The 27796-nt window shown below is 41.9% G+C and overlaps 1 protein-coding gene across 1 annotated transcript in view; it reads left to right on the top strand.

Moving 5' to 3' along the window:
* The window catches only part of LMOD1 (leiomodin 1), a 30976-nt gene extending 5719 nt beyond the window's left edge, over positions 1-25257 (top strand). Inside the window, exons 2-3 of the mRNA XM_082246781.1 lie at positions 14965-16347; positions 24909-25257. Coding sequence (XP_082102907.1) covers positions 14965-16347; positions 24909-24935 — 1410 coding nt within the window. The 3' untranslated portion in view covers positions 24936-25257. The remainder of the gene's footprint in view (positions 1-14964; positions 16348-24908) is intronic.
* Positions 25258-27796: the final 2539 nt, after the last annotated feature.

The following is a 27796-nucleotide window of genomic DNA, read 5'->3' as shown; positions in this document are numbered from 1 at the left end:
TCCTCTCACTTCCTGTTTTAGCTGCAGGACAGGAAGTGAAGGGAAACCCCCCCTCAATGGGAAACAGATGACAAAAACAAAACTGCCTGGCAGAGGCGTAACTAGAGCCTTCAGGGCTCCGATGCAAGAAACCATGAAGGGCCCCCCCAGATCCCTGGCCGGGGCCCTTCCCTTCAAGCCCAGGCTCTTCCCACTAATCCTGGGGCTCTTTATTCTCGTTGCATGGCCTTTTATTATGGTCCCGCAGCAGGATCCTTTCACAAGTTCTGCAGTGGGCTCCCTTCCTGCAATCTTGGGGCCTCCCCACAGTGGTGCAATGCCAGGGCCCGGTCGCAAGTGTGACTTTTGCAATCCTGGAAGTTCACCCACTGGTTTGCTACTGGGCCCCCTGGAGCATGGGGCCCGGTAGCAATCGCAACCCCTGCAACCCCTGTAGTTACGCCCCTGCTGCCTGGGGTTATAATCCTCACTTATTCTATCTAAAATAAAATAAAACGTTTGTCTTTAGTTCTACTTTAAAGTGGAACTTCGCACATAACAACTTAATTCAAAAATAATGTTCTTCAGCAAGGAATATACACTTCAAATTAATAATTATGCTACCAAAATTAGTGTATGCTGTAAACTTCAGCATTGTCACTGTTTTTATTTTTTTTGCTGGAGGCCACCATTTTGCTGAAGCCCAGAACCTCTGAGCAGCAGTAAATCATTAGGGTGTCGGCTGACTGGACTTTACAATATCTGCACAGTGCCCAAAAAAAAGAGAGCAACTGAGCATGTGCAGAGCAAGATGGGGCAGTGTATTACTGGATTTTATATAGTATAGGCACTTATTTGTAATGTTTTACAAAGCTATACATGCAAAAGGGGCCAGCCTGAAGTCATCTAGCAGGACTTCATTTTCTGAGTAAAGTTACACTTTAGGTAAAGTTCAGTTAAAGTGTATCTATGGTCAAAATGTAAAATCATATATTCATTTCCACACTCTGTTCAGTTGTTTCTAGCCTACTCCTATTAATCTCAATGATCTTGAAGTTTGTAAACTTCCTTTGTTGCCTTCCCCACACATTTACTTCCTTGAATTTTGCGACACAGATTCACTGTTCCCTGGTGAGTAGGCACTGCTGTGTGTCACATTTCACAGATCTTGCCTTCCAGACATCCCAAGTCTCCCGCGACTTGTGGGAGTCTCCCGCCTTTGGCCGGTGGCTCACGGACACCTGCAAGTGCCGTGTGATCTCCCGGCTGCTGCGGGAGACTTGGGGTCCTTTCACACGGGTGGTCCGTATGTCCGTTTTTCCTCCCATCCTTTTGCGGATGAAAAACAGACATAATGCATGTCAATAGGTTTGCAGATGTCAGCGGATGACCATCCGCTGACATCCGATTTGCGTCCTTTCAGTTCTGTTCCGTTTTTTGGAACAGAAGAGAACCCTATTTTTCTTCCGTTTAAAAAACGGAACGGATTCAAAAACAGATGTCAGCGGTGTCATCCGCTGACATCCGCAATCCCTAGGTGATACATTGTATAGTATAACAATCCAGGCTCAGTGTGTATTGAGTTGCTCACTCCCTATTCATTCCATGTATAAAAGACAGTCATTAATAGAAAAAAATCTTCATCATCATATACTGGTCACCCTGATCCTGGATGTCACCCGGTAAGTGATCATTGCTGGAAGGACCCCCTGTATTCCTCTCTGACATGTACTGAACCCCACGTGGTCCCCGTGTCCTCCTCCCGGCCCCCGGGGTGGGGCGCAGCTGGCCCAGACAGTTTGGGAGGGACAGACGGGGAGGGGGCAGGATTGCTCTCCGGAGATCTCCCCGTCATAACACCGGCCAAACTTGTCACCGAGTCACCGGCAGGAGAGGAGCCGCTGTCACCCGGGGACATATGCAGGGGACACCGCCTGTCACTAGAGGGGAGCTGAGCTGAGAGTACAGGGGACCGATCACCCGGGATTATATATACTGCCTGGAGGGTAACTATTACCAGACTACACAGTACGGAGCTCTGTCTGAAGAGGGGACACCCTGCACAGGTAGGTGACACTATTGGGGACTGATCACCTGGGCATTACTATGTACTGGAGAGAACTTATTACCTGGACAGAGCAGGAGGACTAATGTCCGTTTATAATCCGCAAACGGATGGGATGATAAACGGACAAACGCAACGGACCCTCCAAAAGTGCATCCGTGTCCGTTTAAAAAAAAAAAGTCACTGAGCGGAGGAAAAAAACTGAACAGACCGCGTGAAAGGACCCTTAGAATGTCTGCAGTCAGTGACAGAGCCGCTGCTTCCTGTATAGTTCCGGCCCTGTCACAGGCGGAGTGATATGAAATGCCTTCCACCTGTGACAGGAGCCATACAGGAAGCAGCGGCTCTGCTCTCTACTGCAGCCGCTGCTTCCTCCAGCAGTACCTGACGTCATGACCAGCATTACCCGCATGACCAGCATTACCCACCAGCAGTACCCGCCCAGCGGTACCCGCCAGTAGTAACCGCACCAATCAGTACCTGCATGACCAGCATTGTCATTGAAGCATCAGGAGGGAAATCCTATTGGACACTTACAGCATGTACCTCCTTCCTGTTACGGCAGGGGGTATTTATCAGGATTCTGGGAAGTGTTTTCAAGTGGTTTGCAAGTAAAACTGTGAGGATGCCCGACTACTAGCTCTGCACAGTAGTTCACTGCATACAGCCACCCTCTTTATTACACTAAAAGAAGTGGACTTACCGCACTCAATCCAGGTTATATGGGTTGTGAGGGAAACTGGTGCCTCAGCTATGGCTCCTGCAAGCCACCAAAGTCCTGCAAGCTAACAGTGTCGGATAACATTTTTAACCCCTCCCCATATGAGTTCTAACTGCAGCCCTGATGGATGGGTGGGTCAACTGGGACCCTGATGAGACAACTGTACATCCATAAATGCTGTTTGATAGCAAAGCTACAACCTGATTTAATAGAGCCATGTATTTCATACAGGATGTGCCCGTGCTATAAACCAACAGTTCTAGATGCAGGGAACCTCATGTAATGCCAAACAACCAGTACACCTAATATCCACTCTCTTCTGTTTCACGCTCCATTTTAATGCCCACTTCTCCATTCGCCAAGAGGAGTGAGAAAACCCTTGTGTGAACTGTCATATGGAGTGCTGTCACATGGGAAAAAGCCAGACATCCCATGTCTCCCGTGACCGCAAGTGCCGTGCGATCTCCCGGCTGCCGCGGGAGACTTAGGATTGTCAGTGACAGAGCCGCTGCTTCCTGTATAGTTCCGGCTCTGTCACAGGTGGAGTGATATGAAATTCACTCCTCCTGTGACAGGAGCCATACACAGAGGCGTAACTAGAACCTTCAGGGCCCCGATGCAAGAAACCATGAAGGGCCCCCCAGACCCCTGGCCAGGGCCCTTCCCTTCAAGCCCGGGGCTCTTCCCACTAATCCTGGGGCTCTTTAATCTCATTGCATGGCCTTTTATTATGGTCCCGCATCAGGATCCTTTCACAAGTTCTGCAGTGGGTCCCCTTCCTGCAATCTTGGGGCCTCCCCACAGTGGTGAAATGCCAGGGCCCGGTCGCAAGTGTGACCTTTGAGATCCTAGAAGTTCACCCACTGGTTTGCTACCGGGCCCCCTGGAGCATGGGGCCCGGTAGCGATTGCAACCCCTGCAACCCCTGTAGTTACGCCCCTGGCCATACAGGAAGCAGCGGCTCTTCACTTTACTGCAGCTGCTGCTTCCTCCAGCAGTACCCGCATGACCAGCATTACCCACCAGCAGTGCCAGCACTACCCACCAGCATTACCCACCAGCATTACCCGCCAACAGTAACCTCCAGCAGCAACCGCCAGCATTAATCACCAACACTACCCGCCAGCAGTACCCACCAGCATTACCCACCAGCAGTAATTGCCAGCAGTAACCGCCAGCATTACCCACCAGCAGTACCCATCAGCATTACCCGCCAGCAGTCACCACCAGCATTAACCACCAGCAGTAACCACCAACATTACCCACCAGCAGTAACCGCCAGCAGTAACTGCCAGCAGTAACCGCCGGCAGTAACCGCACCAGCAGTAACCACCAGCAGTCTGCAAAATAAGTAGAAAAGGTATGTGCATTAGCATGTGTAAATTGTTGCAATATATTTTTTATTAACTATGTTTATCATAATATGTCATGTCCTTGTTCATACATGTATGAATAAGGACATGACATTTGCTGGCTGCCTAAGTCATATGTGCTAGGGGTGCAACTAGCCCCCAGCACATAACTGTAAATATCCCAGCATGTACAGTGTTTCTGACTCCTACCACCAGTTAGAGTGTTCCTTTAATATCTCTCAGAAGAAGTAAACCTCTGTATACTTATTCCATTTCCTTTGATCATCCTCTAGTTGTGTTAAATTAGTGCCGGGGGGGGGGGGGGGTGCGGTGGCGCGGGAAGGGTTTTGGCGGTAGGGGGGGCGGCAGCGGAGTGGGAAGGGCGCGACGGCACGGGAGTGCGGTGGCGGCTCAGAGTGCCACCTACCTGAAATGTGTTTCCCACCTCCCAGAAATTAGTTTCTGCAGGTTGGGATGCCTGGCCTTCTGAACAACAGAGGTGCTGAGAGAAAGAGTTTCAGGAGGCAGAGTCAGTGCAGGAATCACTGTTTGCAGGCAACAATGTACCATGGAATATATAGTCCAGAGAAATGGAAATTAAAGAGCAGAGGAGATGCTGCAAAGCATGCAGGGTATCCATGACCTTGTGGAAAGAGATGACCAGCAGACAGGCAGAACTCACAACATAAAAGGAACATTTTCAGAAATAATAAAACATATGTTATACTTACCTGCTCTGTGCAATGGTATTGCACAGAGCAGTCCCGAACCTCCTCTTCTGGGGGTCTACCGCTGGAGCTCTAGGCTCCTCCTCTTCTGTGTGCACCACCATAGGAAGCCACTTCCTATGGTGGCACATGTGTGGGCTCTCTCCTGAGCTAGTCTGTGTGCATCCTTTGACATACACACAGCACGGCTCTGCTCTGCCCCCTGCTCCCTCCTCACTGGATTTGACTGACAGTGGCAGGAGCCAATGGCTCCTGCTGCTCTCAGCCAAGCCTATGAGAGAGCAAGGAGAGAGAGGAGAGAAGTCTTGCTGGCAAGCACAGTGTTGGATCGATACAGGAGTAAAGAAAGTATTTGGAGGGGGTAAACAAGCACTGAAAGTTTTTTCACCTTAATGCTTAAACGCATTAAGGTAAAAAAATCAGATGATTTTAGAACCACTTTAAAGCAAGCTTTTTACTTTAAACATCCAGTTTTAGGGGGATTTATATGACGATTAAATGCTTCTCTCACATGATTGGAAGCTTGATGTGAACACAGATTCGCCTTAAAATTTAGCAAATCTAGCCCATGACCACGTCGCCTAACTACACATTACACTTTAGTAAATTCAGCCCATGACTGTGTCACTTAAATACATATTACACTTTAGTAAATCTGTCCAATGACCATGTTACTTAACTACACATTACACTTTAGTTAATTTGTAGCAGTGTCTAGAAATTCCAAACTCTTTTTTAGCACTTAGAATTCTGTGGTTAAAGTGGTTTTAAAGGAACAAGGTGTTTTACCTTCATGCAATCTATGCATGAAAGTAATAAACCATCTGTATTCAACAGACCCCCCCAGCCCCTCTACTACTTACCTGAGCCTCCTCTTGATCCAGTGATGTCCGTGAGAGCCTTGCCTCTCTGGGGACTCGCACTTCAGATTGGCTTTTGGCAGCAGGAGCTGTCAATCACATCCAGTGAGCCAATCAGGAGATGGAGGGGGCTGGCGGGGCAGCTGGTCCGTGTGTGAATAGACACACAGAGCCTTGGGTGCCCCCAGAGTAAGCTGCTTGCTGTGGAGGCACCTGGCAGGACGGAGGAGCCAGGAGCGTCTGTGTGGGTTCTGAGGAGAGGAGGATCCGGGCTGCTCTGTGCAAAACCACTGCAGACTACCCTACAGGCTAATATATTGCTTTAATGGATACGTTCAGCTGTTAGCAAAAAATAATAAATGCAGATCGCTGGTGCCATGAAGGTCTCCTGCAGAACTGTCAGTGTATCTGTGTGCGTGTACATCCCATACGGGCAAGTGAATACAATCTGACACGAAGAGAGAATAAATGACTACAGCGCTCCACAGTGCTATAGTAGTTCATTGAAAGCTACAAGCCGGAAGCCTTGAAGTTTTCTATTCACAGAGTACTGTGAATGAATGACGCAGCTTGCCATAGGGTGGGGGGTGGGGGGTCAAGAAGATCTCTGCTAGCTGTCAGAGCCGGTCCTTTCATAACATGTTACGTTACACCCTGAATATGGGTGTAACATGTAACATGTTACGAAATGTGAACTTATTCTTTAAATACCCCTCCCTGAATTCCTCAGAGTAAATAATTGAATAATTCAATAGGCATAATCTAACTACATAACGTTGCTGTAGAATCAGATACATTTTTTCTTTACATTTCTTTTATTGAAGTTTTCAAGTTGCAGGGGCTGTCCAACTGGGCAGTAAAGGTAAGAATACCTTGCAGGGTATAACATACAGGTCTATGTAACATGTAGGGTCAATGTAGACCAGGGATCACTAAATGGCGGACCGCCAGCTGGAACTGGACCAAGTAACAGTCCTGTACGGACCGTGTCCATGCCACCAATTTAGCTGGGTTTCCTCTCCTGGTTTTCCCCGCATGGTTGTCACTGTCATCATCACAGCAGGGCATGGGTGGGATGTGCTGCAGATCTACACAAAGATCAGGAGTCGGGATGTGCTGCAGATCTTCACAGAGAGCAGTAGTCTTTTCAAGTTAACAAGCAGGGAATCACCTGCTTATTAATATAATAAGTTGGGTAGCTCCCATTCCGTCCAGATCTGCAGCACCTCTCGCCCGTTCCCTGCTGTGAGGAAGTCAACTACAGCCAGACGGGAGACCAGCCAATAAATGCATTTCCCCGCCCTGTTAAGGTCAGACTGTACAAAGCAGGCTGCCATTAAAAGGGGGACAGTGACGTAGGGGAGAAAAAGGGGGCTATTACTGCAAAGAGGATTGTGACAGGGGACTGTGATGTGAAGGGGATCGAAGGACAATGTTAGACTACTGTAAGGGGGGATTGTGATGGGAAGGCAATCTGTGGACACCAATGTAAAGGGGTAGGCTATCTGTGATGTTAAGGGGAGTTGTGATGTGAAGGGGGGCTGAGGACACTGATGTAAAGAGGGATATATAATGTAAGGGGGGGATACTGAGGACACGGATCTAAAGAGGGATATATAATATAAGGGGGGATGCTGAGGACACTGATGTAAAGAGGGATATATAATGTAAGGGGGGGATACTGAGGACACTGATGTAAAGAGGGATATATAATATAAGGGGGGATGCTGAAGACACGGATGTAAAGAGGGATCTATAAAGTACAGGAGGGTTGCTGGGGACAGTGATGTAAAGAGGGATCTATAAAGTAAAGAAGGGCACTGAGAACACTGATGTAAAGAGGGGACTGTGATGTGAAGGGTGGGCTGAAGACACTAATATTCAGGGGGTACTGTGATGTAAAGGGGGGCTGTGATTTGTTATTATTATTATTATTATACAGGATTTATATAGCGCCAACAGTTTGCGCATCGCTTTACAATGTGAGGGAAGACAATACAGTTACAATACAGTTCAAAACAGGAGGAAGTAGAGGGCCCTGCTCGTTAGAGCTTACAATCTAGAAGGGAGGGTCAAGTGAAACAAAAGGCAATAACCGTGGGGGATGTGTTGATGGAGAAAATGGAGGTACATTTGTTAGGTGTTGGTAGGATAGGCTTCTCTGAAAAGGAGGGTTTTCAGAGATCGCCTAAAAGCTAATAGAGTAGGAGATAATTGAACAAATAAGGGTAGGGAGTTCCATAGGATTGGAGAGGCTCTGGAAAAGTCCTGGAGGCGAGCATGGGAGGAGGTGATGAGGTAGCTAGAGAGCAGGAGGTTTTGAGAGGAACGAAGAGAGCGATTAGGTTGGTATTTTGAGACGAGGCTGGTGATGTAGCTAGGGGCTAAGCTGTGGATTAAACATGTGATTTGGACCTCTGCTGGAAGAAAATTTTACTGAGTGGACCTCCGTTATTTATTATTCAAGACCCCTGATGTAGACAATTGTTCTCAAACTGTTAAAAATGTATCCACAAAAATAGCAGTGAGTTTCTCATTAAGTGTCCAGTTTTTACTTCCCCAAATCTGAGTAAGGGGGTTTTACATGCTTTGGTGATTGTTTGCTTTGCTGCGCTAAATATTTGGATGATTTGTTAAGAGTTTTGTTTTGAGATATTTGAGGTTTCGTGGAAGATGGATTTGGTCATATATGGGAATGAAGATAGTGTTAGTATATTGGTATACCTTAGTCTATAAGCAGTGAGCATGAGGGCAGGTTCTCTAGATGAAACATGATGCCCAAGCTATCGGAGCCATGGGCAGATGAATAAAAATACAAGAAATGCACTCTCCAGAGATAATATACAGAAAAAGCATCAATTTTTCACCGCAGAGAATGATTTCTGTAGTATATGCAACATTTTTATATCTCTTTGTTGTTCATCAATCCTGCAGCTTCTGCATGGAATAACAGCAAAGCCAAGGTCAGTGTCTTTGCATATGAATGCCTGGTCATGAAGACTAGAAGAACTGATCAGAGGCTCTTGCATTGCACATTAATGTGTTTCATAGTGGCCATACATGTTTCAAAATTTGTATCCGATCAATGTGCAATTTGATCAAATCAATTGAATCTGCAAACAATTAAATAACTATAACTTCCCTTCTGATCCATCTATACTCAATTTAGATAGGATTTGATCAAACTGAGTCAGCAGGCCAGGGAGGAATATTATCAAACATTTTGCATCATTCAGCAGTACTTCGATACTTAATTCATGAATATGAGAGCATTCTGATAAGATTGCAAAGGTGAAAACAGATGCGATCAATAACTTACAATAGTAAGATACCATCATATATTATCGATCTATCTATCAAAATCCACTTCCCATACAGTGCCTTAAAAAAAGTATTCATACCGCTTGACATTTTCCACATTTTGTCATGTTACAACCAAAAATGTAAATCAGATTTTATTTGATAGACCAACACAAAATGGCACATAATTGTGAAGTGGAAGTAAAACAAAAAAACGGTTTTCAATTTCTTTTACAAAGAAATATATGAAAAGTGAGGTGTGCATTTGTATTCAGCCCTCCTAAGTCAATACTTTGTAGAACCACCTTTTGATGAAATTCAGCTGTAAGTCCTTTTGGGTATGTTTCTACCAGCTTTTCCCATCTAGAGAGTGAATTTTTTACCCTTTCTTCTTTGCCAAATAGCTCAAGCCCTTTCAGATTGGATTGAGATCATCTGTGAACAGCATTTTTCAAGTCTTTCCACAGAATCCCAATTGGATTTAGGTCTGGACTTTGACTTGGCCATTCTAAGACATGAATATGCTTTGATCTAGACCATTCTATTGTAGCTTTGGCTGTATGTTTAGGGTCGTTGTCCTGCTGGAAGGTGAACCTCCGCCCCAGTGTCAAGTCTTTTGCAGACTCTAACAGGTTTACTTCTAAGATTACCCTGTATTTGGCTCCATCTTCCCATCAACCCTGACCGGCTTCCCTGTCCCTGCTGAAGAAAAGCATCCCCACAACATGATGCTGCCATATTTCGAGGCGGGGATGGTGTGTTCAGGGTGATGTGCAGTGTTCGTTTTCCACCACACATTGCGTTTTGCTTTTAGGTTAAAAAGTAAAATTTTGGTCTCATCTGACAAGAGTACCTTCCTCCACATGTTTGCTGTGTCCCCCACATGGCTTCTCGCAAACTGCAAATTACTTTCTTTTAACAATGGCTTTCTTCTTGCCACTCTTCCATAAAGGCCAGATTTGTGGAGTGCACAGCTAATAGTTGTCATGTGGACAGATTCTACCAACTAAGCTGTGGGTCTCTGCTACTCATCCAGAGTTACCATGGGCCTCTTGGTTGCTTCTCTGATTAATGCTCTCCTTGCCCGGCCTGTCAGTTTAGGTGGACGGCCATGTCTTGGTAGGTTTGCAGTTGTGCCATACTCTTTCCATTTTCGAATGATGGATTGAACAGTGTTACGTGAGATGTTTAAAGCTAGGGACATTTTTTTTAAATCAAACTCTGCTTTAAACTTCTCCACAATTTTATCCCTGAACTGTCTGGTGTGTTCCTTGGCCTTTGTGATGCTGTTTGTTCACTAAGGTTCTCTAAAAAACATCTGAGGGCTTCAAAGAACAGATGTATTTATACTGACATTAAATTACATGCAGGTGGACTCTATTTACTAATTAGGTGACTTCTGAAGGCAATTGGTTCCACTAGATTTTAGTTAGGGGTATCAGAGTAAAGGGGGCTGAATACAAATGCACGCCACACTTTTCACATATTTATTTGTAAAACATTTTGAAAACGATTTATCATTTTCCTTCATCGTCACAATTTTGTGCCATTTTGTGTTGGTCTATCACATAAAATCCCAAAAAAATACATTTATGTTTTTGGTTGTAACATGACAAAATGTGGAAAATTTCAAGGGGTGTGAATACTTTTTCAAGGCACTATATATCATATTGATCAAATGGGTTGTTGAATATAGATCGATTTTTCCTATCGGATTAGATCAATCGGAAAAGAAATTGATCATTGGCTGACACGGTAGTGACGCTTCACTCCATGCGTGGCAGTGTTGGCCTAGAACACAGAGTAACAGATATACTGTAACTCCTGGGAAGCTCTTTAGAATACAGTGTTATACTAATCTGGATTGATGTGTCAAAATTACAGTGTTTTGTATATTAAAATACTATATTACAGTTTTGTTCAGCTAATGTTCCATACACAAGGGGAAGGAAGGGCAGAATGAGCTGGTGTAAATCCACATACAGTGTAACAGCTGTCAAAATACTTTTTTTTATTTTGGTTTTGGATAGAGCAAGAAAGGCTTAGACCCTTTGTCTTTTTTTGTCTGGAACCTCAACATTGTCATTAGGCCAAAAACATTTTTAAATAGGGGCATTCACAACCTGAAAGGGGTTCTCTTACTCCTATACTCTACTAAAAAAAAAATCAGCTGTAAGCCTTTTTGGGTATGTTTTTATTACTCTTGTGGCTCCAGTTAGGAGATTCTCCCTAGCTTTCTGTCCTGGTGGCAATGTGTCACCAGCACAAGAAATGAGGTCAAATTGCCCCATTGGGACCATTCCCTTACAAAGTGAACAGCCTATTTTTCTTTTACTAATTCAAGCCCTTTGTATCTTGCCTTATCCTTATGGTAAATATGCCACTGTATGGTTACATTCACTTCCACCAGCAATGTTTATGTGAAACGTTGGTCTTCACATGTACGAGTGATAGGACTGGATCATGATGATTCTTTAAATGCAAAAGTTAGTAGTGTTGGTGATAATTCATCAAAACTAAAACAAAATGGGAAAAAAAAATAGAAGTTTCTTCTAGTAGTAACCTTCCATTTATTGGATAAAAAATAATTCTGATAGGTCTCTGTGGGCAAAAACTTCAATTTTGTGCTAGTTGTCTTTTCTCCAGTTTGGATAATTTAGCCTCTTTGCATGGCTAATTTGTCTGTGTAAGACCAGTTGTATATGTGTAGCCATATTAAAATTAAGCCATTAAATGAATCAAGTGAATGGCACCATATCACACCAGAGTACCGTAAACTATGTTCAGTTAGTTTAAGATAGTTAGGATGACAGGAATAATCCAGTTACCATGGCTTAAGGGAAACGGAGAATGCACTTACTAATATCTCCTGTTTTCTGGCCACGTGTAAGGTGGGCATTAAGCATTTGAATAAAATATACAATTAGAACAGATATGCACACATTGGCCTATGATATTTATTTAGAGCCAGCATTTAAAATGTAACCTCTTGTTTAGACATGCTGGCTTTAATTTTTACTTGGAAATCCAAAACATTTCTTCTTATGAAAGGACCTTTCTGGGGTCCATACCCCCGAAAATGTTATTTCTTTTACAGTTGTCCATGTCAGATTGCATACATTAGTATACAGTCACAAAAATGTTGACCCAAGGGAATATACTTGTATTTTCCTGTATATTTATTCTTCATATTTCTTTTATACTTGAAGAGGATAGCCCACAGTGGGCCCATTGATAAAAATGCCTTAATTCTGAAATTATCTCATGGTAAAACTGGGTTGAAAGGATTTGATTAGTCTGTGGTAATGTACTTTGCTGAAAACAGAAGGTATCTGCATGTCTCACTTTTATCACAAATCCAAAATAATGAGGGAGGGGCTGAAGATTTCTAGGCCTGATCTCTTTTCTAAAATGTAACACAATTTTGTTATTGCAGTTGTAAAAAAGTGATATTTCATATAATATTATGCCAATTTAGAAGATTAGAGTTCTATTTTCTCAATTGTTACAGGTAATTGAATGAGCCATGGCAGAGAAGAAGAGTGTGCTGTTTTTGCAGGGCAATTTACCCACACAAAAGGCAAGCGAGCCAATGGCTCTTTTGAAGGATTTAGAATTTCAATGCATAGACCATCCACTCTATTCACAAGATCTTGCTTCATATGACTATTACCTATTCCCTAACCTTAAAAAGACATGGAAAGAACAGACATTTTTGACAGATTCAGAGGTCAAAGCAGCAACAGAGCAGTTTTCCGCAGAACAGATTGAAGATTTTTCTTGTTAGGGTTAATGAAATTGGAGAGACAGCATGTTAAGTATGCTGAACTTAGGGGAGAATATGTAGAATTGCAGGCAAGTTTCTTGCTCTAGCTCATGGGTGTCCAACCTTTTGGCTTCTCTGGGCCACATTGAGTGTAGAGAAATGAATCCCCGGCCGCATATAATATATACTATAGTTAAGGTATATAAGTAATAAAACGCTGCTGCTCCCTTCCTGCGCTGGGGGACAACTAGTGGATGATCCCTTCCGAGGCAGCCTCTGCCTACAGTTAGATGGAAGCCGCTGTGGCCGTGCCCCCCACTCAACTTCCTTACTCCCCAGCAAAAAAAAAAAAATTGTCAGGGAGCAGTGGGCCGCATAGCCTGCGGTTCCGGGCCGCATAGCCTGCGGTTCCGGGCCGCAGGTTGGACATGCCTGCTCTAGCTCATTATCTTTTTGGTGGGGCTGAGAACTTTTCAGCCCCCTTTGTACCTTCTGTTTTAAAAGGTTTCTTCTGTCCTTTGCACTGGTTTAGTGGAGAGCTTTTTGGTTCCATTTAGCCCACCTCACCTTACCAAGACACCTCTTGAATGGTGTGTTACTGTTAATGGCAAATTGCCAAAATTCAATGTTAGTTAATAATTTGCTAAAAAGTAATGTGGTCAAATTACATTATTACTATTGTTTTTTATAACCTTTGACTTATTTGTTATAGGTTGTATGTGTTGGTTATTTAACTCTTCTTAGAGTTTCTTTTTTAGGTGGAGGCTCAGATTAATATATTTTAAAAAAACTGATTTAAAGACACACTGTGGTGTGTTAGCCATGTTGTTGTTGTTTTTTTTTTTAATTATACAATATATTTAGTGTCCTCAAATCTGTAACTCGTAGACAAGAAATATTAAATTTTTTAACGGTATCTGCTGTGATACATTGCTTCCCACTATTTATCCATAGTAAAAGACCATGAAAAACTCTGGATCAGCCTCCAGGTTTTTTGTCAAAACTTAGTTGAAAAAAGTGATGTTAAAAGCTGATTGGTTACCATGCAATGAAAATCTTCATCACTATTAGGGCAAAACCGGAACACAGACCGGGACTACCCCCTACTGGTGCATATAAGATAATACTACCAATGTAAGTACAAATACAAGTTCTATACATCTCCTAATTAAAGGGAATTTTTTTAACTATATCAGGTGTGTTCTTGATACAATACTCACCCACCTCTTTTTAAAATACCTAGGAAGACCAGAAACTACTGGGACTCATCCCCTACTGGTCTAACCAAGCAATCACACCTTTGTAAGGTTGTGAAAATCCACCTTTTTGATATATACTAACATATCCAAATAAATTAAACAAACATCACCTTTTACACCACAGAGGCAGCATCCTTCTCAACTCCTGTGTGATAAACTTGGGAGATCAGACGCAAGGTTCCTGGAGCAGACATATATGTTACAAGTATGTGTATATATACTTTCTTATGCAACAATGGCAAATGTCCATAGTTTGCAGATTGTATCTTGACGATTATCTACTATATTTTCCAGATATGGTGGACAATTTTTCCTTAACAAAGGCAGTGTATTGTATATGCCGAAACGCGTAGGAAATCCAAGATATTTTCTCTCAGCAGATCCCATGCTGTATGCACAAGCAAGGACTGACAGAGAGATATATTATTTGTCACCACATCACCTTGTCACTTCTTCCTATCTAATTTCACCATCACTTATGGGTCAATAACCCATACACACAATCAAGTATTGTTATTTTACTACTTATGTAAATTTTTCCAATAAATTACAAATATTTTACTCTATTGTTTGATTGAGCCCATAAAGTCCCACCCCCTTGGCTTGAGGCACCAAACCTTGTTCCACCATGCGCAGCTGCAGCAGATTTTGCACTCTTCAGTTTTAGTAAATCAACCCCCTCTGTGTTTTTCCCCCTGTCACAGTCTGCTATTTGGTGATCTTTTGTACAAAAAGAAAATCTCTGTAAAGAAATAACAGCCATGCACCAGAATGAGATACAAACATCCATGCATATTTCTTTATACATACATTACAAAGACTGAGTTTCTACTTAATATGTTCTGTGCATTAAAAATATTTTACACTTCATTTTTTTGAGTTTCTACTTAATATGTTCTGTGCATTAAAAATATTTTACACTTCATTTTTTTAGAGTGAAAAATCTCCACAAAAGACACAAGAAGAGAAAAAGAAGGAAGAAAGGGGAAAAGAGCCCGGTACAGCAGGCCTAAGCAAAACACCAGAAGACAGCAAAGCTATGGCAAAAAAAGACACAGACAAATTAAAGGATGATAGAGTAAGCAAAATGAGGGAGAGATTTAGACAAGAAAAAAATAGTAGTGCATTGGATAAGGAGAAGGTGGAGAAGACACCATCTAAAAAACCGGAAGAAGAAAAGAATGCAAAGCAGACATTGAAGGACAAAGCAGTAAAGGAAAGCACTGATGAGAAAAGAGAGAAGGTTGTTGAAAAGACAGAAAAGAAGGAAATGGCAAAGCTTCAGTCTGAAAATAAACTAGATAAAAAAGAAGCAACTCCAGAAAAAACTCAGGAGAAACAAGATAAAGCAGAAAGGATCCAAGCTAATAAAAATATATCAGAGGAAAAGCCACCAGCTGATCAAGACAAGAAGATTGCAAAGAATTCAACCCAACAGAAGACTGAAAATGGAGCTAAGAACACAACAGAAGAGAATAAGGATGACGAGGCATCAAAAATCTTTAATGAACTTCTAGAGAAAGTGAAAAACAATGAACCAGAATTGATAGAGCTCAACCTGAACAATTCAGAGTGCATTACCATAGACACCTTAATGAGTTTTACAGAGGCCCTAGAGTTCAATACCGTAGTTAAGACATTTTCATTAGCGAACACACGTGCTGATGACCACATTGCTTTGGCCATTGCTGTTTTGCTCAAATCTAACAAGACCATTCTTAGCATCAACCTGGACTCCAACCACATTACAGGCAAAGGTATACTGGCTATTTTCAGAGCTTTGCAGCACAATGATACACTTACAGAACTACGCTTTCATAATCAACGTCACATATGTGGAGGGAAAACTGAGATGGAGATAGCAAAAATTCTAAAGGAGAACACTACTGTTTTAAAACTTGGGTACCATTTTGAGCTAGCTGGTCCCCGCATGACTGTCACCAATCTGCTGAGTCGCAACATGGACAAGCAAAGGCAACGAAGAATGGCAGAACAGAAAGCATTAAAGGAGGCTGAGGGCAAGAAGAACTGTTTAGAAGTTCCCAAGGTAGTTCCTCCCCCAAAAGAGCCCCCAAAACCAGCAAAACCAGTTCCAAACAAGGTCAAAAAGGATGCCCCCAAAAAGGGTGGGGTACCTGCTCCACCTCCTCCACCTCCACCAATGGCACCCTTGGCACCCCCTCTTGAAAATATTAGGAACTCTTTGTCCCCTGCATCTCGAAGAAAGATAGAAGAAAAGACAGGACCTGCAGAGAGTAACTCAAGAGACAAGCTTCTGGAATCAATTAGGTCAAGCAATTTAAAACAGCTAAAAAAGGTAAGAGGCATAATACATAAATTTAGAGATAACTGCAGGTTTTTGCAAAGAATAGGCAGATTTATTGTTTGTATAACCCCATTATAGCCATTGTGTACTCTAGATGACAATAATTTTATTGGAACTGAGTGTTGTGCATCCCCCGCTCTGAAGAAAGTACCATGAATCTGAAAACATACTATAATTATTATAGGAGTGCGCACAGGGTATGCCAGGTGTGCCTGATCAGCCCGCATGGTGCAGATTCCCCCTGTTTAGAATCCTGATATTTCACCAAAGCTCCCTAATAGAGCCCCTAAAAAAATGTTAAAAAATTATAAAAAAAATAAATAAATTGTAGAAAATAATACAAAAGAAAAATAAAAACTATTGACACCATTCACTGCCCTACTGACACCAATCTCTTCCCTACTGACACCGTCCACTGCTCTACTGACACTGTAAGTATATTTACACATATGTACACACATGCATATGTGTTTTTAACTTTGGGGTGCACACCCTAATGAAATAGGCGGTGAACACCTCTGATAATTATGGATTTTGGAGATGTCTTTCTCTAATACAAGGGTGTTCACCCTTTGGACCTTCCTGCGCCACATTGGAAGAAGAGAAATTGTCTTGGGCCACACATACTGTAAAGTGCACTAAACCGTGGGCCGCAGGTTGGACACCCCTGCTCTAATATAACCCTGCTCTTATATTGCCATAGTTTCTTCTTACACAGTGCACAAGTATGTTCTGTGATGTTCTCTACATTTTTATTTTGTTCAACCTTTATAAAACTGAACAGTTGAACACATAGTAGTCAGTAAACATATTATTACTATGTGCATTTTTTATCGATCTTATAAGAAGTTTTACATGGATAGGTGTCTCAATTCTATAATAAAATATCTTTTATGTTGCTTGATGTCATTATAGGTATTGTACGCTTGGTAGTACAGCTTTTCTCACTCATCGTAAATAGTCATATGAATTTGAATTATCAGGAGTGTCACGTGTATGACCAAGCTGTTTTAAACAGTTTTTTTGTGTGTTTTTTTGTTCTTATATTCCAATACTGTTTGAATCACATAATTAGCTCCATTGTTTAGACCGGCTCTAGGTAAGTTCAAATGTCGATAGGAGAAGTGTAATAACATTTTATGTAATTTTTTTTTCTTTCATTTACAAATTTGACTTGTGTATATGGGAGTAGTTGGAAAATGCTGCTCTGACCATGAAATGGCTCCACTGGAGCTGCTTTGGCTAGTCTGCAAATGCATCTCAATACGGTAGGCTGCATCCAAAGAAACGCAATGCGAAGCAGGTCAAATGCAGCTAGAGAGCTGACAAAACATATCAGAGGCAAGATTCGGTATTCACCACACATTTATTCAACCATATCCAGCTAGAGAACTGTCATCTGCACTACACCAATGAAATAAATTGGAATCTGCTGGACTCCATATGATATGCAATTTAAATATGTGTTAAATGCAGGAAAAGAACATTTGCCTACCGCAATGGCCAAAAGTTCTGAGAATGACACAAATATTAATTTTCTTTAAAGTCTGCTCCTTAAGTGTTTTTTTTTTTGTTCAATAATTTTTATTAGAAAGTTTCATAATAAAATACAACAAAACAAGTAGAAAAAAGGGGAAAAAAGGGGGGGGGGATCATGGGAAAGGGCGAGGAAAAGGCCCAAGTACAGAGAACAGCATTATAAACTGACAGTATCAAAAAGGTCCATGGTGACAGGGGCCGTCAGCCGCTGAAAACACAATAATGCAATGTGGGGATATGGGTAAGCATGGTAAAAGCAAACACAAAATGCGCACACCCACCCACCCCAAACATCCCCGACCTTATACCATCTTAAGAGAAAAGAGAGTAGGGGGGTTGGGGGGACCCACAAACTCAGGCCTGACGGCCGCAATTAACCATCGTCCCTACGGAGGGACCATTAAGGTAACACATTAGGGGGGAAGGGAAAGAAAGATAAAGGAAAGAAAAGTAGGAGAGAGAAGGAGAGACAGGGAAAGAAGGGTGGGATGGGGAACACAGAATCAGTGCAAAAAAGCCCAGCTGGCGTAATTAGGGGGCCACCCCCAGGGAGAGTGCGTGTCCTACCCTATTCCATCTCCAGAGAGACCCAAGAAGCCCAAGAGGTACCAATCAACCTAAGTCGGTCCGGGGGTCTCCTTCCAAATATCGCAGCCATGGGTGCCAAACCTTCTCAAACAGTTCTACCCTATCATTCAACACAGCCGATAAACGTTCATTAATCATCAGCCAAGTCAATTTTTCTCTAAACATTTCAAGAGGTATCGTTGCCGATGCCAGGACCTTGCTATCACTATTCTCGCCGCCACAAAAATAAATCGTATAAGTAATTTGGCTCCTTTGGGGGCGTCCATCACCGCCTCCCCCAGCAGCGCCTGTTGCGGGGACTTCCGAAGGTTCACGTGGGTCAAAGAATAGATAAGATTATAGATTTGTATCCAGTATGCTTAAGTGTTTTTAGATCTTTTTGTTAGATGTTACTATGGTATACTGAAGTATAATTACAAGCATTTCATAAGTGTCAAAGGCTTTTATTGACAATTAATTTAAGTTTATGCATAGAGTCAATATTTGCAGCGTGGACCCTTCTTTGCAATTCGCCCTGGCATGCTGTCAATCAAGTTCTGGGCCACATGCTGACTAATGGCAGCCCATTCTTGCATTATCAATGCTTAGAGTTTGTCAGAGTTTGTGGGTTTTTTTTCTTCACCCGCCTCTTGAGGATTGACCACAAGTTCTCAATTGGATTAAGGTCTGGGGAGTTTCCTAGACAAATGGACCCAAAAATGTTGATGTTTTGTTTCCCAAGCCACTTAGTTATCACTTTTGCCTTAAGGCAAGGTGTTCCATCATGCTGGAAAAGGCATTGTTCATCACCAAACTGTTCTTGGATGGTTGGGAGAAGTTGCTCTTGGAGTAGGATTTTGTACCATTCTTTATTCATGGCTGTGTTCTTGGGCAAAATTATGAGTGAGTCCACTCCCTTGGCTGAGAAGCGACCCCACACATAAATGGTCTCAGGATGCTTTACTGTTGGCATGACACAGTACTGATGGTTACGCTTACATTTTCTTTGCTGGACAAGGTTTTTTCTTGATGCCCCAAACAATCGGAAAGGGGATTCATCAGAGAAAATTAGTTTACCCGGTCCTCAGCAGTCCAATCCCTGTATCTTTTGCAGAATATCAGTCCGTCCCTGATGTTTTTCCTGGAGAGAAGTGGCTTCTTTAGTGCCCTTCTTGACACCAAGTGTTCCTCCAAAAGTCTTTACCTCACTGTTCATGCAGGTGCACTAACACCTGCCTGCTGCTTTTTCTGAGCAAGCTCTGCACTGGTGGTGCCCTGATCCCACATCTGAATCAACCTTAGGAGATGGTCCTGGCGCTTGCTGGACTTTCTTTGGCACCCTGAAGCAGAAATGTTTTTCATGGCAAAAAGGGCTTCTGCAATTAATTGCAATTCATCTGATCACACTTTGCAAAAATAAATATTTGTGTAATTCTCAAAACTTTTGGCCCCGGATGTATGTGAACCCTTATAAACTGCAATTGTGTAGTTTTTGTTTAAAACATTTTTATAAAATATTTATTTTGTAATGAAACAATTAATGCAGATCGTACCTGTGACTTTCATTTTGCAGAACATGTTGGACCTTCCCGAGTCCCTGGGCCTTTAAATCCTTAAATTCAGTTACATCCCAGAGTGTTTTTTCCATTTCAATGACGTCTCAGTTCTACACATCATACCTTTTAGTGTTCGTAGTCTACCCCAATGTATTAAACATATTTTTTTTAGGGGGGGGGGGGAGTGATAGAGCTTTTTCGGAGTTCATTGAGGGACAGCACTTCCTCTCCTCAACTGCTATTTTTCTCTTTTTTGGCTGCTTGTTAAAACTAAACAGGATTGGTGTGGAAGGAGTCATTTCCCTTTAGAGGCTGGCCTACAGTTTCTTTAGTGTCAATTTCTTCTGTAGGCAGCAGTATAACCTTAAGTTTTATACTATCAAGCTGTGTCCCTCAATAGGCTCTGAGTAAAGGATTTTACAGTGAGTACAAAAATATTTTTTTTTTTTATCTACAATAACACCTGTTGTTTTAAAATAAAAATGTGTCAAAATAGAAAAAAAAACATTTTATCATTTTTTGTTTTTATATTAAATACAAATTTTAATGATTTTTACACGACTAATTTATATAATTTTATCTATTATTTCTGTATCATAAGTAATGAGAAAGTACTGCTAAATCTGTAGGCCCATATCTGAACAATAATAATAGCTCCGTAAGAAGAGCTCAAGTAACTAAGCACCACCTGCCAGAAAAAAGCAAAAACCAGGGAAGAGGGCATCTGATGTTGAAATGCTAATTGGAAAAGACTATACTGTATATATTCTGGCCTAGACCAATGCATTTTCTGGGAAAGCATCCTGTGACTTGACTTATTAGCTTAAAGTGGAACTTCAATCTCATAGATTTCCATACCTCCCAACTTTTTGAGATGGGAATGAGGGACACCTATTAGCAAAAGTAGGACACACACCTTGCCATGCCCCCTAAAAGGAGAATTGTACAAAAAAATACAAATTAGTTAAACCCATTTAGCTAAACGTTTTTTTTTTTTTTTGCCAATATTATTACTTTTTAATGGATTTTGAAATGTACAACTGCAGCAATTTAGAAACAGGATGAAAGGTTTAGCACCGTGAAACACGTTTTAAAAGATAAATAGTGCATTTTATATGAGTGGTGTTGAGTTGTCAGTACCCGCGCAGCTGGTCCAACATTCTGGGTATTTGAAATCCCCAATTTTCTCCCTCTTTTCTCTGCAGCGCTTCTGGGATGGGCCAGAGCATTTCTGATTGGTCAGCTCCTGCATGGTGGATCACTCTAGTCCAGGGATTCCCAAACTACGGCCCTCCAGCTGTTGCAGAACTACACGTCCCATGAGGCATTGTAAAACTCTGACATTCACATACATGACTAGGCATGATGGGAATTGTAGTTCCTGAACAACTGGAGGGCCATAGTTTGGGAATCCCTGCTCTAGTCCATCTCAGAAGCTCTGCACAGAGAAGAGGGAGAAGAGGGGCAATTTTAAATCCCCGGAGTGCTGGACTGGCTGGGTGGGCACTGAGAGCTCTGCATCCCCGGGGGTAAGTGCAGCAGGGACTGGGGGGTGAGGAGAGTGTATGGTGGTGTTAGTTCACTTTTTTTCTATAAAAGTGAACTAACCCTTTAAGCCATGTCACTGTTACATAAGCACATAGTCATAAACCAAACATTTTTTCCTTCCAGCATTTGTCATGCAGTGTTTGGAACTAGGCAGGCACAAACATTTGTTATAAGAAAGATACTTTAAACCTTGGTGTGGACATAGTGACTCTAAGAGCTTAAAGTGGAGTTCCGGGCACAGAATCGTTTTTTCAATGAACATACCCCCAGGACAGTCAGGGCTAGTACATTCCACAATGGCTAGCCTCTGATCTGTCCCCACTTACCTGCAAGAAGAAATACTCACTTTTAAAATTTCTTCTCCAGCGTTGCCATCTCTGTTGTGGGCAGCTGAAGCCAGCGCGATCGTCTTCTGCGTTGTCTTTCGCGTCTTCTTCTCCCAGAATGCGCCTTCACCGGCCCCTCTCGTCACTTCCGGTGCGGCGCCGCATTCCTCCACAGCTTCTGGGCATGCCCAGAAGCTGTTTAGCAGGGAATGCGGCGTCGCACCGGAAGTGACGAGCCGGGTCGGTGCCGTCGCATTGATTCCTGGGAGCGATGACTTTCAGCTCCCAGGAATCATTGCAAACCGGAAGTGACGGCGCGGGCCGCGGCCACAGAGGGAGGAAGTGGAAAATAGGTGAGTATTTCTATCTACAATTACAAGGTAAGTAAAAAAAAAATAACCCTAACTATCCAATTCCTTTTCAGGTGAAGAAGAGCAAGCGGATGGACACAAAATCGATTAGGTCGATTTTGTGCCCGGAACTCCGCTTTAATGCACATCTGTAAGGTACCTAGGGAAAGTTTTCCATGTAAATCGCCTCTATAATTATAGTAATAGCATTTATAAACTATACTGTTTTTTAAAAGGACGTAGAGTACATTTTTTGAGTCAATATCAGCATTCCGATGTTAAATTTTTGAGCAACACTCAACATGATAAATGTAGGAAAGGCTATGATAATCCTTCCACCCTTGTACTATATTCTAAATCCTTATGAATTCCATTTCAAAGTAAAAGAGCAAGATAACATTTTTGTAGAAAGATATAAAAACATTGCTACATAATATGATATATTATGGGAGCAAAGGATTACATAAAGAATTGAGGAGGTCATAATATATTAATGTCTCTGTTCATGCATAACTCAATAGAGGGAAGGTAACTCAATACATCAGAGTACAACCACTCCTCAGGTTACTTGACCTCTGTATTGTACGAACCCATGGATATGTAAGCAATTTATGACCTCTCTAGCGCTTGTACTTGCATATTTGCACCTGTTCTTTCAGTGTTGTAAGCATACCACTGAGCATAAAGCTTGCATATAATTAAGGTTGACAAAATTATTATTATTTAGATTAAAATTATGTGTGTTGTGCAGTAAAGCAAATGTAATTATTGATGACATGCAATTTGAAGCTTTTAGGAACTGTTTTACATGCATGTCAGATAGTACAATGAGCATCTTGAGTAGACACCTGAATACTGTATTTTTTTAAGTTAATTTAGATTTCCAATGAGCGCAAAGGTTGAGCTGCCTATAGGCTTGAACTGAGTTTGTATCACTTATGCAAAATCAGACTCTATGGGGTGATTTACTAAAACTGGATTGTGCCAAATCTAAAGCAGCTCTCCATAGAAACCAATCGGCTTCCAGTTTTTTTTTTTTTCAAAACTTAACCACTTTAGCCCTGGAGGATTTTGCTGCTGAATGACCAGGCCTTATTTTGCGATTCGGCACTGCGTTACTTTAACGGACAATTGCGTGGTCGTGCGACGCTGTACCCAAATAAAATTGACGTTCTGTTTTTTTCCCAAAAATAGAGCTTTCTTTTGGTGGTATTTGATCAACTGTGCGATTTTTTTTATTTTTTGCGCTATAAACAAAAAAAGAGCAACAATTTTGAGGAAAAAAAACAATATTTTTCACATTCTGCTATATAACATTCCGAAAAAAAAATGTAAAAATCTAAATTTTTTAACATTTTAGGCCAATTTGTTTTCTGCTACATATTTTTGGTAAAAAAAATCTCAATAAGCGTATATTGATTGGTTTGCGCAAAAGTTATTGCGTCTACCAACTACGGAAAGATTTATGTCATTTTTATTGTTTTTTTTTTTTTACTAGTAATGGTGGCGATTTTCGATTTTTTTTGCGGGCCTGCGACATTGCGGCGGACAGATTGGATGCCAAACTGACATTTTCATATGTATATAGCAGGATCACATAGCCTCTGTGATCACTTCGGGGAGAAGGACAGACGGCTGTGTTTACATCAGCCGTCCCTCCTTCTCTGTCAGCGGGGGGAGATTGCGAGTGGCCGGCAGGCCATTGGAGCCACTTGTCACAAGCACTGGCTCCCCAGCTGACGAGCGAGGGTGGGAGCGCGGCGATGGCGGCGCGCACTCGCCCCCTAGAGTCTTCTGAGTGGCTCAGAAGTACTACGTTGGTTTGCCCAGGAGCGGCCGCCTGCCGCAGTAAATCTGTAGTGGGCTGGCGTCAAATGGTTAAAGCCCCTTTCACACAGGCTTTTCGATCAGGTCCGCCTGTCAGTTTTTCAGGCGGACCTGATCGGACGCTCTATGCACTTCTATGGACCAGCGGATGTCAGTGGTGACATGTCTGCTGACAACCGCTGCTATCCGATCTGATCCTGTCCATGAAATCCAGACGGATGGTAACCCTATTTTCCATCCGTCTGGAGGATCAGATAGGATCAGACAGGCAGTCCGTTTTCATCCGATCTCCCATAGAGGAGAGCAGGACTCTGACATGGTCCCTCTAAGCACAGTGAACGGAGACCGACCTGTCAACCACCTGCTTGACGGGGATCAGCGGATCGATCCCCCTGAGCAAAACGAAGTCCGCTGGCCAGAAAGCCAATGTGAAAGGACCCTAACTGAACAAGCTGGAGTTAGAAGCTGGTTGACTACCATGCACAGCTGCACCAGATTTTGCACACTCCAGTTTTAGTAAATCAAGCCCTGTGTTTTTCTAAAGCAGGGGTCCCCAAATATTTCAGTACAAGGGCCATAGCATATATTTTACAAACATTGGCAAGCTTGTTTTATAAATGAATCAATCAAATTTTAATTAATCAATACAGTTTTCCCCCTATACATTATAGTCCCATTATATTTGATATACAGTTAAAAATAGAAGAAATATATATTTTTGTTTACAATAATATGCCAGTACTAATATTGTACTAAGCTGATTATGTGTGCATAAATATAAAATAAACTTTGAAAAAGATGGCAAATTCTCTTTTAATATAATTTCTCCTATTTTGTAGGTGGAGGTGCCAAAATGGCTGAGGTAAAAAGAAGAGTGAAGCATACCAAAGGGAGCGTTTTTTCTCGATATGAACATTTTAAGCATACCCATTTGTTTTTCTAAATCCACACCTGTTTTTATGCTTTTTAGGGGCTTGGCTGCCTCGGCTACCCAACATTCCTTATAAGCGCCTTTCCTTAATATTACTTGGGTGGTTTGATGGCTGTTTACCAGAGACAAGAAAATGATTTCACAGGAGCTAATATGATGGGCTACAGATGAGCAAGAGCTCATGGAAGTTAAAATGAGTAGTATTTTTTAATGCCGCATTCGATTATAATTTTATGAAACAATAATGCAATATCATTTTCCAGTGAATGTTTAGTAGCACATAGACCTAATGAAAGGCCTCTGCATCGATTCTGCCCCATTTATTTTAGCTTTTTTTAAATGAATATTGGCTGGGATGGGAGGGCCTGAAGGCAGCAATAGTTTACATACCCTTGGTATAAACATTTACTAATGACATGCAGAGCTTTCATCAAGCCAATAGTTTGTTAGATTTCAGAATACAGACAGGATCAATGAGAAATGGGAATCATTGTTCCAAAGATATACTCGAAATTGAAGTGCTGTGCAATCACTTATGTCAACGAATCAGTAGCCACCTTTCATCATCTTGGGTTGATCATATAAAAGCTATTTAAACTCTAACATGAGTCTTAAGAGATGCTTTTACACTTAACATGTCCATAAACACTTTATATGGAATCACTACAGACTGGCCCTTACTGGCTGACATCTGCTGTATCAGCAGAAAACTGTAGCAATGCATTATATCTCTACCTAATATAAAGCTGGTCTCCAAAACTGATCATCCATACTTCATGTATAGAGATATGACTGTATCTTAATTGCTTGTGTTATTTACCAGACTTTCCTCTTTGCATGGTCAACCAGAAGATAGCAAATAAAAGTGACTTGTGATTGATAATCTTGGGACCGTTGCTGATTACTGGATCGGTAGAGTGGCATTTGAGACTGGAATCACGCTATAGTGTTATAAGGAATATAGTGCTTTGCTTTTAGAGCACTTCTCAAGCTTGCGTTTTTTAATGTGAAAAAAGCAGCAAAACGCACAATAACACAGTAAAGCCTGGTAAAACACACAATAAAGATGTCTAATAATGCATAGCTTTTACAAGGCTATAACTATGAATCCAGCCATAAATTGACATTAAACAAAATCCTTATTCTTAAAAAACAATCCCATGAGTTTCTGAACTTCTTGTCATCTCCTTTACTTCCATTTGTTTAGAACGAGCAGTGCACATTAGTTGAAGGTCATGTGCACTGCTCTATGCATACTACAAATCCCATAGTACATTGTCCATAGTCCATTATGGGAATGAGCAGAAGAAGGCTGGCTAGGTTCCTACATCCAGAGGGACCATGACAAACAAAGGCAGCCACCTTTTGACAGAAAGTTGGATCATGGCGGTGGACAAAAAAAAAAAGACGTTTGGAGATTTGAGGAAGCTGAGAGATTAGTGGCACTTTAAATTAGCTATGCGTAATTTGTATTCCCATTTTGAGGGTTCCCTTGAGCTGCCAGCGAAATAAAACCACAGTGATCAATGCCACATAATCAGTGCAATATCTCAGATGAATACATGGATCTTGTTGTTTAATTTGGATTGCTGTATTCTAAGTAAATGGTAAGTCACAGTTCTTTTGAAAGGACAAAATTGTGTCTATCACATAATGCTAGAAGTACTTCCCAATGCGAAATGGTTAACAGATAAAGCATAGCTTGGAAGCTGTGTAAGAAGATATTGATGGGTACTGAGTATCACTGTTATTTAAAGTACAAATACATTTGCACAGGTATAAATTTATATATTTTTGACATGTAAATCTGTTGTGGAAAAGAAATGTTTCTAGAGCTTAATAAACATTTGAAATGCATGTGTAATTAAACTCTTCCACCAGCCTCTCTGGAATATGTTGTCTGGCACTGCGTGTATCTCTGACAGGGAAAAGATACTTTATGCTTCAATTGGCCATATAAGGAAATCACAGCAACTTGTTCTCTATTCACAAGGCAAGGGAGGGTGAGAATGTTTGGGGGATGAAATGGCATAGCAAGAAGACTGAGAAACATGAAAAATAGCTAAGACCATGGCCATATATTATCTTCAATAGACGGGGAAAAAGAAATAGTATTATGTGTTTGCTGATGAATTTGGCATCTTTGCAACTTCCAAGTTTAAAAGCAACAAGGCTGCATATTTTTGTGATATGTTAGTTCAACGATACAAATCTTTAAGGTTATTCAATTATCTTTATTGCATTACAAAATTACATTTGCTGTAATTACTTTTTGAATACTTCATAGCTAGTAGACTATTAGGCCTTAGTTACCTGGTGCAAAAGCACACTGCATTTGTTTCTACTTCTCTACTTACTACAGAGAGGCAGTTAGTCTTGAAAATGCAGTGCATCGTTAAAGTGGAGTTCCACCCTGGGAAAGTTTTTTTTAATAAAAATACCCCCGGGACAGTCAGGGCTAGTGCATTCCACAATGGATAGCCTCTGATCTGTCTCGGGTTGCACTTACCTTTTAGAAGAAATACTTACCGTCAAAAAGTATTGTCCAGCTCTGCCATCTCAGGTGTGGGCAGCTTGAAGCCAGCGCGATCCTCTTCTGTGTCCTCTTCCGTCTTCTTCGGTCCCACGATGCACTGCACCGGCCCCGCCGTCACTTCCGGTGCCAAAAAGTATTGTCCAGCTCTGCCATCTCAGGTGTGGGCAGCTTGAAGCCAGCGCGATCCTCTTCTGTGTCCTCTTCCGTCTTCTTCGGTCCCACGATGCACTGCACCGGCCCCGCCATCACTTCCGGTGCCA

The sequence above is a fragment of the Pelophylax lessonae genome (assembly GCF_965119305.1).
Source record: "Pelophylax lessonae genome assembly, chromosome: 2".
Classification (NCBI taxonomy): Eukaryota; Metazoa; Chordata; class Amphibia; order Anura; family Ranidae; genus Pelophylax; species Pelophylax lessonae.
Note: the sequence above shows the minus strand (reverse complement) of the source record. Positions and strands in the feature narration are given on the sequence as shown.